Source organism: Borostomias antarcticus (genome assembly GCF_949987555.1).
Source record: "Borostomias antarcticus genome assembly, chromosome: 11".
Taxonomy (NCBI): domain Eukaryota; kingdom Metazoa; phylum Chordata; class Actinopteri; order Stomiiformes; family Stomiidae; genus Borostomias; species Borostomias antarcticus.
In genome coordinates, this window is record NC_140244.1 from 5202511 (window position 1) to 5214004 (window position 11494).

At 49.3% G+C, this 11494-nt stretch overlaps 1 protein-coding gene across 1 annotated transcript; it reads left to right on the forward strand.

The window, feature by feature from the left end:
• Positions 1–2335: 2335 nt before the first annotated feature.
• frs3 (fibroblast growth factor receptor substrate 3) lies at positions 2336–9183 on the forward strand (the record flags this gene model as incomplete). The annotated part of the gene is made up of 5 exons (XM_084445545.1): positions 2336–2401; positions 3235–3421; positions 4838–4999; positions 5886–6007; positions 7831–9183. 5 exons carry the CDS (start codon positions 2336–2338, stop codon positions 9181–9183), a joined length of 1890 nt encoding a protein of 629 aa, XP_084301671.1.
• Between the last annotated feature and the right edge of the window lie 2311 nt (positions 9184–11494).

Consider the following 11494-nt stretch of genomic DNA (forward strand, 5'->3'; position numbering starts at 1 on the left):
CCTGGGCGTGTTACAAACGGCACTGTTTGTAAATAATATAGCTTTTCTCCTTATGATCCTCTAACATCTACAGAAATCATGTTGGTTAGAATCAATGCTGCGCAAATTATACGCGCCGAAGCAGCACATTTGCGCATACTTGTCTAGAACCCACCTGGAATTTCAGTAGCGGCCGGGCCCGAACCCGTGTCACCGACACAAGGAGGTTTCCCGTTCATAGTGTGTTTATAACCAGTGGTTTCAATGGGTAAAGACAATTCACTGATTCAAAATGCATGGTTGGCTTTGTATGACAGCTTACATTGTCGCATGAAACAACAAGGTTTGAATTCAGACAGCTTAAACACGTAGGCTACCTGCACCAAACCAGGATGTATTAGGCTAGATGCTTTTAATATTATTATTATATATGAGTATATATATATATAATATATGCTGCTACTAATAATAATAATAATAATATGATGATGAAAAATGCTGAAAAGTATGAGTGAATGGCCATACTGTAATTACATGTTTCATTTATCATATGGCATGTCATCAAGCTATAAGAATTTTACATACAATAGGCCTATTTAAGTTGCTTAATTCTAATTCAAAAACAGACCAATACGATTGGAATAATGGCCCAGGTAGGCTACCACTGGAACATCATAGCCTATTAGGCTAGACCATGTTGTGGACACACTTCAATTAGACTACAACAATAAAGCCTTTTTTCATTGTTCTAAAGGATGTATTATTTTAGACTGAGTTACTAAGAGCATTGGGCTGTTGAAAACCGTTGTATTATCATGTTGGGATACTCGCTCCTCCCAGACTGTACCGCTACACCTTGCATGGTCCTCCAGCTGCGTTCACGTCTTCGTGTCTCTCCAGCAAACCTCGTTGTCTGACTGTGAACTCTCACCCTGGTGGTTGGAAATGTCAGAGAGAGGCCCGTGCTGCAGTAGGGGGCGGAAAGAAAAAAACAGCAGTTTATGGCTTTATTTTCACACAATTTATTTTCCTTTCTTCTTGAGCAAGTGCCATAATCAGAAAGCGACGCGTGGGCTATCTGATCAATGCTGTGCCGCCGAAAATAATTCGGAGCCTTGATCCATTCTTGTTTCGTATCACAATCCTTGCCAAACATGTGAGTAGCTGACCGCCGCTCACATCCCGCTGTATCTGCGATATTGTTTGCGCTCGTGTTTCCTAATTTTATTTGCAAAGATACAATGTGTGAATGTTCACTGTGCCTCAGATAGCTAAATGGCTGTCTCGGTTCTATAAACCTGTGCATCTCTCTGCGCCGCAAATTGTAAACCTGGCGGTGTCATCCGGCGTTTGTCGTCGTGTCGTCTAGGAAATTAGATTTTTGATTTCTTTGCACTTCCCAGTGTTAATATGACAAAACTGGGCTAATAAATGGTAGGCTGTATAATAGGGGCAGAGAATGTAAGCATCATCATGCCGAATGGCTGGTGCTCATGCTTGTGTTTAGACTGTCGAGGCTATCCTATCCTACACATAGAAACGCATTCTACACATAGGATAGAAACGCATTAAGAATCTTGTGTCATTAAAATACATCGTTGATTGAAATGACGATGACTCGTTGAAAGAGCTACTGACCCTCATATTACAGCGGCATGAGATATGAATATGAACAGGGCACTGATATTGACATCTACCTGTACATTGAATCTTTCTATTATAGGGTGTTTATTGTTCCCCGAAATGTTATTATAAAATGGACTAAGAAAGTTGTAGAACCACACGTGCTGATAATTTTGGCCAGAAGACAAGATGAAATGTCCCAACATCTGAGTTGGTTTACTGTCCTGAAATGTTTACTGTCCTCATCTTTATTAGCATTATACGAGTGTTGATTGGATATGATTTCTCCCTGCCCCAGAGTTTGGGGAGGCCTGCCACATTGGCAACATGTAGAGTGTTTTGTTTTGCTCTCAGTTCTAAAGGCTGTTGTCTGTGTTGCTTTTAGGAGGGAGAAGACGGTGCTTCACCTGGATGTGATGATCCAACCCACCAGCACTTCTCCCACCATGACACCCAGCAGAGGATTCTGGGATTGATGCTTGGATCACTTCCACTAATGGCCTGGACTGAGTACGGACATTGTGTGTCAAAAGCCTGTCACAAACCAAAAAATGAAATCATTGAACTCTTATTTTCTGTTGTTTTGGTTTGTGAGTGAAAGGCTTTTGGTTGGTGTCGTATCGTTGCATGACAAATTTGTTGTTCACCCAGAGTATCCCTCACAGGTTTGTGGTGAAGTCTTAGTGCTGTGTTGTATCTGCTGACCTCAGGTTTCAGCTGGTCTGCTGAAGCTATGGGGAGCTGCTGGAGCTGTCTGTACAGGGACCCCATCCGAGACAACCATCTCACCAAATTCAAGGTTCATCTCAAAACACTAGTCTGCCTGTAGACATTATATTATAGACTATGCAATATTGTTTTACTACATATTTAGATATACTACATATTTATATAACATAATGTGCTAATTTGGTATTTAAGATAGTTACAATACTTGTTGTTCCTTAAAATGATAGTTATTTCATCTATCTATCTATCTATCTATCTATCTATCTATCTGTCTGTCTGTCTGTCTGTCTGTCTGTCTGTCTGTCTGTCTGTCTGTCTGTATCTCTATCTCTCTGTATATATATATATATATATATATATATATATATATATATATATACTGTAATATAATATAATTGTGATTATTAACTTTCAAACTGTATTTTGCACAGTAGCCTCCAAATCATCTGAACACACTGTAGGCTACGATCTTTTCTGAGTGTAGGACAAATGGTGTGATTGCTAAACTAATCTCCAATGTGCACTGATGTACAGTAACATTTTATGGCAGGTTACCACTGATGTAACATTGTCTGACAGGTTACCACTGCACTGATGTAACATTGTGTGGCAGGTTACCACTGACATAACATTGTGTGGCAGGTTACCACTGACGTAACATTGTGTTGCAGATTACCACTGACGTAACATTGTGAGGCAGGTTACCACTGACGTAACATTGTGTGGCAGGTTACCACTGACGTAACATTGTGTGGCAGGTTACCACTGACGTAACATTGTGAGGCAGGTTATCACTGACGTAACATTGTGTGGCAGGTTACCACTGATGTAACATTGTGAGGCAGGTTATCACTGACGTAACATTGTGTGGCAGGTTACCACTGATGTAACATTGTCTGACAGGTAACCAATGTGGACGATGAGGGCAACGAGCTGGGCTCCGGGACCATGGAGCTCACCCAGACCGAGCTCATCCTGCACACGCGCAAGCGGGACGCCATCCGGTGGCCATACCTCTGCCTGCGCCGCTACGGCTACGACTCCAACCTCTTCTCCTTCGAGAGCGGGCGCCGCTGTCAGACCGGACAGGGTGAGCTACACCCCGCCCCCCCCGGGCCTCGACCAGCCGCGTCTGACGACGACGTCACGCCTCACTGCTTGTAGACATTATATTATAGACTATACAGTAGTGCTTTACTACATATTTAGATAACATAATGTGCTAATTTGGTATTTAAGATTGTTACAATACTTGTTGTTCCTTAAAATGATAGTTATTTCATCTATCCATCCATCCATTCTGTCTATCTTGTCTGTCTGTCTGTCTGTCTGTCTAATCTATCTATCTATAGCATTGTATTTACCACACTAGCATATGTTCTTGACATTCTAATCCATGGGTTCCAAAACTCCATCAATGTGGGCCTCCCCTCTGAAAACAGTGACACACCCGCGCCCCCCCAACCCCCAAATTGGTCCATTTTGCAAGGCAGCATTAGCTAGCCCATAACGTTACACAGCTAAGTTAGCTCGGTGGCACCTGTTGCTAGTTAACGTTATGACGTTTTCGCACAATACATTCATACCTGTAGGGGGAGGCTCTCTCTGCACTATCCACAAATTTTGTATACATCTCTCCCATTATTTATTTATATTTTCTCTGCCGTTGGGGACTCACTCATCCGTTTCCCCTCTTGTCTTCTGGGATCAAGGATCTCACTCATCCGTTTCCCCTCTTGTCTTCTTCAGGGATCTCACTCATCCGTTTCCCCTCTTGTCTTTCTCAGGGATCTCACTCATCCGTTTCCCCTTTTGTCTTCTTCAGGGATCTCACTCATCCGTTTCCCCTCTTGTCTTCTTCAGGGATCTCACTCATCCGTTTCCCCTCTTGTCTTCCTCAGGGATCTCACTCATCCGTTTCCCCTCTTGTCTTCAGGGATCTCACTCATCCGTTTCCCCTCTTGTCTTCCTCAGGGATCTCACTCATCCGTTTCCCGTCTTGTCTTCCTCAGGGATCTCACTCATCTGTTTCCCCTCTTGTCTTCTTCAGGGATCTCACTCATCCGTTTCCCCTCTTGTCTTCTTCGGGGATCTCACTCATCCGTTTCCCCTCTTGTCTTCCTCATGGATCTCACTCATCCGTTTCCCCTCTTGTCTTCTTCAGGGATCTCACTCATCCGTTTCCCCTCTTGTCTTCCTCAGGGATCTCACTCATCCGTTTCCCCTCTTGTCTTCTTCAGGAATCTAACTCATCCGTTTCCCCTCTGGTCTTCTTCAGGGATCTCACTCATCCGTTTCCCCTCTTGTCTTCCTCAGGAATCTCACTCATCCGTTTCCCGTCTTGTCTTCCTCAGGGATCTCACTCATCCGTTTCCCCTCTTGTCTTCCTCAGGGATCTCACTCATCCGTTTCCCCTCTGGTCTTCTTCAGGGATCTCACTCATCCGTTTCCCCTCTGGTCTTCTTCAGGGATCTCACTCATCCGTTTCCCCTCTGGTCTTCTTCAGGGATCTTTGCATTCAAGTGCTCGCGGGCGGAGGAGATCTTCAACCTGCTGCAGGAGCTGATGCAGTGTAACAGCATCAACGTGGTGGAGGAGCCCATGATGATGAGCCGCGCTGGACACACCCCCGAGATGGACCTGCCCCGCACGCCGCAGACCCCCAGCAGTGAGACGGCCGCGACGTGACACACACACACAAACACACACACACACGCAGACCCCAGCAGTGAGACGGCCGCGATGTGACACACACACGCGCGCAGACCCCAGCAGTAAGACAGCCGCAACGTGAAACTCACACACACACACACACACACACACACACACACACACAGACCCCAGCAGTAAGACAGCCGCAACGTGAAACACACACACGCACACACACACACACACACACACACACACACACACACACACACACACACACACACACACACACACACACAGACACAGACACAGAGACCCCCAGCAGTAAGACAGCTACAGCATGAAATACACACACGCAGACACACACTTGCACACAGACATGCATACACACACATGCAGACACAAACACACACACGGAAACATACAGGCACGCACGCACGCACGCACACACTCACACACACACACACACACACACACACACACACTACAGTCATTATACATTACAGTCATTTAGCAGACACTTTTATCCAAAACGATTTACAATGAGTACATTCAATGTAGGTAGTCAAGTGTACTACTACTCACCAGAACTCATACGTGCATCTCCTTTCTAAACAAGCATCTAAGAGCCTAACCAAGTGTTAAAGTAAAAGTACAAGAGCAGCCAGGAGGGAGGAGGAACACACACACACACACACACACATGCGCATTCTACATTTGATGCAATAAATAACACTGGGACTATTGTCTCCAGAGGTGTGAGGTTGGTCAGGAACGTTCTTGTAGAGGTAGGCCTGGCACTGATGATCAGGAATGCTGTGATCTTATAGAGTTAATCTTGACATGGTTGATCAGGAATGCTGTGTTCTGGGAGATGTAGTCCTGACTCTGTCCTCTGCCTGCAGCACCAGCGTTCCCAGTCCAGGGTTTTCCCAACGGCTACCCAGGATACCCCATCAGAGCCGAGTCCTCCCAGCCCTCCCTGGCTGACGACCACGGTCACGGCCTCATGGGCCTCGAGGACCAGGTACCTCACCCTCACTAACCCTCTCACCTCACCGTCACTAACCCTCTCACCTCACCATCACTAACCCTCTCACCCTCACTAACCCTCTCACCATCACTAACCCTCTCACCCTCACTAACCCTCTCACCATCACTAACCCTCTCACCCTCACTAACCCTCTCACCATCACTAACCCTCTCACCATCACTAACCCTCTCACCCTCACTTACCCTCTCACCATCACTAACCCTCTCACCCTCACTAACCCTCTCACCATCACTAACCCTCTCACCTCTCACCATCACTAACCCTCTCACCATCACTAACCCTCTCACCCTCACTAACCCTCTCACCATCACTAACCCTCTCACCATCACTAACCCTCTCACCATCACTAACCCTCTCACTTCACCATTACTAACACTCTCACCCTCACTAACCCTCTCATTTCTCCACCCTCACTAGCCCTAACCCTCTCACCATCACTAACCCTCTCACCCTCACTAACCCTCTCACCATCACTAACCCTCTCACCATCACTAACCCTCTCACCTCACCATCACTAACCCTCTCACTTCGCAACCCTCACCATCACTAACCCTTTCACCATCACTAACCCTCTCACCATCACTAACCCTCTCACCATCACTAACCCTCTCACCTCTCACCATCACTAACCCTCTCACCATCACTAACCCTCTCACCTCTCACCATCACTAACCCTCTCACCATCACTAACCCTCTCACCATCACTAACCCTCTCACCTCTCACCATCACTAACCCTCTCACCTCTCACCATCACTAACCCTCTCACCATCACTAACCCTCTCACCTCTCACTAACCCTTAACCTCTCACTAACCCAAATCCTCTCACCATCACTAACCCTCTCACCTCTCACCCTTACTAATCCTAACCCTCTCCACCCTCACTAATCCTAGCCCTAACTAGTGTTGGACATTATACCGATACTAGAAAGATACCCCGATACCCACCTGTCAAAAACGGTACAATACCACATTTCATTAGTACAGGAACTTGAATGAGCCGTATTTCTGAGTTGGGTCGAGGCGGTGTGTCGGGGCAGTGTGCATCTCTCTCCCTCTCTGCTACTCTGTCCCTCTGGGGCAGTGTGTGTGTGTGTGTGTGTAGCGCTCTGCTTCGCTCTGTCCCTCTTGCTACTCCCTAAGATGAGTGCGTGCCAACCGCCAGTCCAGTCCAAAAGTGCCTATTCGGTAATATTTCATATTTAAACCCAATGCTAATAGCCGGGGAACCTCATAACATCAATGAGTCAGTCTGTAAACTCTGGAGCTCGTCATGCCGTAACGTGAACACCGTTGCTCTGTGCTGTGAGGCTGTGACCCGCTCTGCTGCACGCGGACAGAGTGAAGGAGAGGATCAGTAGCCTGGCTCCCGCCCCTGAATCTGAATGGCAATTCAATCTGAGTGTCAGACTAGTGGAGCAGAGCAGACATTTACAATTGTAGCATCCCAAGCTTATTATTTTAAAAAGTAGAGTTTTTTTTAATTTTATTTAATGAATAAAAGAATACAATTAAATATAGATGTAATTTATTTAGTTTAAACAGTTCACATTCCTGCTCCGCCTCAGCAGACAGCAAACACTGAGACCAGTAGGCTACACCTGACATTGGATTATTCCATTAGCCTACTTTTCCTGATGTTTTAGGTTTTTGCCGTGGTATCGTTTCAGTTTCAGTATCGGTATTGAGATATTTTCTAGCCGGTATCGTATTTTTGGGGGGTATCATGACAACACTAGCCCTGACCCCCCACTGTGACTGGTCTCCTTACTGACCCCGGCTCTCCCATCTGTCCAGGCTCACACCTACGTCAACACCGTTAGCGTGGAGGGGGACCTCTCCGGCCGACACTGTGTGCACACCCTCCCGGAGGCGTCCCGGGGGTCCATGCCCGGCGGGGGTCCGGGCGGGGGGCCGCCCAGCCTGCACTGCTGCCCCCTGGAGGAGCGCAAAGAGCCCCAGGTGTTCCTACAGCCCTCCTCCCAGGAGGTCAAGTTCATGCTGGGGCCCACGCCGGCACAGCGCCACCTGCTGGAGTGCGAGAGGGAGCGGCACGGGCATAACCCCCACGGCGGCGGCGGCCTGCGGGGGCCGGCGGAGGGCGGGGCCACGGGCTCGGAGACGGAGGGGGAGGAGCCGCCGCCCCCGCTGCACCTGTGCAACTCGCACCCCTACCACCACTACCACCACATCCTGCACCGCCACGCGGCGCTCCACGAGCACCAGGCGGGCTGCCAGCAGGGCAGTCAGCTGACCTACGAGAACATCAACGGGCTGGGCAGGGGCGGCCGGCGCCTGAGGCTCAGCCCCAGTAGCGTGTCGCAGTCGGTGGCGTCCAGCAGCAGCAGCAGCACCACCACGGGGGACAGCCACTCCCTCCCGCACCCCCTGCACCCCCACGCCCCCTCCCAGCTGCCCCCCCAGGGCTACCCCTGCGAGCGGGGAGGAGGAGGAGGAGGAGGGGGCCACCGGCGCACGGCGCTGCTCAACTACGAGAACCTGCCGTCGCTGCCGCCCGTGTGGGAGTACCGCGCCCTGCAGCGGGACGAGGAGCAGGACGAGGACGAGGAGGACGAGGACGAGTACGAGGAGGAGGAGGAGGAGGACTTCGACGAGTACGAGTTCTCCGAGGGCCCGGGCACGCCCAACGGCTACCACCAGGACGGGCGCGGCGGCGGCGTGCTACACCGGGACGCCCTGCAGAACTACGTCAACACGGAGCAGGTGGCGCAGCCGCCCCGCCTCCCCCAGCCGTGCCAGGGGGCGGACCGGGGGGGCGGCGGCGGCGGGGGGCGAATATTCAGCTTCGATTTCCGTGGGCGCTCGGGGGGAGGGGGCGGGGGAGGGGGTCTGGGCTGCGAGCACGGCCACATGCCTCCGCCCTCGCGACAGCTCAACTACATCCAGGTGGACTTGGAGGGGGAGACGCCTTGCCTGGGCGGCGGCGGCGGCGGCGTCGGGGGCGGTGCCCAGACGCAGCCGCAGCACCAGCGCCTCCCGTGCGGCCCTCAGCCGCCGCGGCGCAGCGAGTTCTACGCCGTCATCGACCTGAAGAAGACGGCCGCCATGTCCACCCTGCAGAAGGCCCTCCCACGGGACGACGGCACCTCCAGAAAGACTCGCCACAACAGCACAGACCTGCCTCTGTAGGAAGGAGGGGGGGGGGGGGGGGAGGAAGAAGAGGAGAGGGATGGATGGATGGACGGAGGTGTGGTGGGTGGACCGCTGGAGTGGACAGGCACAGCACACTGGACCCCTCACTGTCATCCACCCATCCCACCACCAGACTGCTTCATCTGCAGTACAGGTACCTAATTAGAAACTTGCTGAAAACTCTCTGTGCGTATATATATATACCAGTAAACAGCGCAGGAAGCCCCTCCTAGGGGTGTGTCCAGTTATTATTCTATGTGATTTGGATGTGGAGTGACTTAGGGTTACACAATTTGGGAATATTCACAAACCTTCAATGGGAATTAACGGGAATTAATGGGAATTAAAAGGAATAAACTAGAAAACAGAATGAATTTATACCTGTTCATTCCCAGAAATGTCCAGTTTATTTCCGTTAATTTCCATGAATTCCCATAAATTCCCGTTGGGACTTTTGGGGAAGTTTGTGAATATTCCCGAAATGTTGCAACCCTCGGAGTGAGGCTGTTCGGTAGGTTTAGCAGCATCACGTATGACCGGCCTGATTCGCGGCTCTATCCATTCGGCGTTGTGTTTGTTCCAACGAGGACGCGCGTCTTTAGGCCCCCGCTCATAGCTGTGGAGCGCGTGGCGCTCCGCGTTTACCCATCATGCTTTGTGTGAGATGAAAGTACACTGCCCCAGGAACGATCTAGATCGTTATTTCCTTGTCATTCTTTAGATTTCTTTCTAGGGTGTAGTCCCATCTCGTAATGAACCCTCCATGGACTACTACTAATACTATTGCTGAAAGTTTTGATGGAGTTGACATTTACTGTTCCTCGTTAGCATATTAATTGAGCAGTGGCTGAAATGAAAAAACAAAGTTTCTGGTTGTTCCCTTCAAATATGCTGATGTGCATTCCTCAGATGACAAGCAAGTATTCTGCTGTGGGCGTTGGACAGGACAGCCGATGGTGTATAGGACTGCGTACGTGCCCTCAGGAATTAGTACCACAACATTTTGCACAATCCTTTGGAATTGTAAATTTAACCCCCATCATCATAGAAGGTATTATTTGGGCTTTGAGAAAGATGTGAAATTAATTAAATGTTTACTCTCCTCTAGATTTGATATAGATTTGGAAATTGCTGGTATGGAATGAGAATAGTAGCAAACCCTGGTGGCAAATCAGTTCCATGAGGTCTTCTTCTGCCCTCCACCTCCTCACAGTCTCCTCTCTCCTGTCTCCTCCACCTCCTCTTTCCTCCTCCTCCTCTCTCCTCCACCTCCTCACAGTCTCCTCTCTCCTTCACCTCCTCTCTCCTCCACCTCCTCACAGTCTCCTCTGTCCTCCACCTCCTCACAGTCTCCTCTCTCCTCCTCCTCTCTCCTCCACCTCCTCACAGCCTCTTCCTCTCTCCTCCTCTTCTCTCCTCCACCTCCTCACAGCCTTCTCTCTCCCCCACCACCTCTCTCCTCCACCTCCTCTCTCCTCCTCCTCTCTCCTCAACTCTCTTCGCCCTCCTCTCTCCTCCAACTCCTCTCTCCTCCTCCTCTCCCCCACCTCCTCTCTCCTCCTCCTCTCTCCTCAACTCTCTTCGCCCTCCTCTCCTCCACCTCCTCTCTCCCCCACCTCCTCTCCTCCTCCTCAACTCTCTTTGCCCTCCTCTCCTCCACCTCCTCTCTCCCCCACCTCCTCTCCTCCACCTCCTCTCTCCTCCTCCTCTCTCCTCAACTCTTCGCCCCCCTCCTCTCCTCCACCCCCCCATCCTCTCTATCTACCCAGTGCAGAAGTTGGAGGGCAGTGTGTCGTATGATTCTGTATAAAACTTATTCCATATCTGGCCCACTACAGACGATTTGTGACTATGGTTACTTTGCACTTTTGAACGTTGGATCAGATACAGGCCACTCAAGTTCCCAGTCAGTACTTCCTTCTCATAGGAGTGTTACAGAGATTACACCAGCCGGACTGAATGGATAGAATACTGGCCAAACATTTCAAGGACATTTTGTTAATTTATTTTCCCTTTCAGAGCTGATTTTGACAACCAGGAATAGTGGCAAGTGTCAGATTGAAGCACGCTGAAAGGTTTAAAAGGTTTAAATTTAAAGAGAAATATATATCACTATGGAAGGTCATGCAGTAAGCTCTTGAGTGATTATATTTATTTGTTTATTTATTTATTTATTTATTAATTTATTCAAATAGTTGTCTGTTTTATAATCCAGTCGGTGATTCGGAGACCAAAGTATCACCTTACATCGCCACTGGGTACTGGTGTATTACTGTTAGAACTGTTCTTATGTTCTGAGAGAAAGACT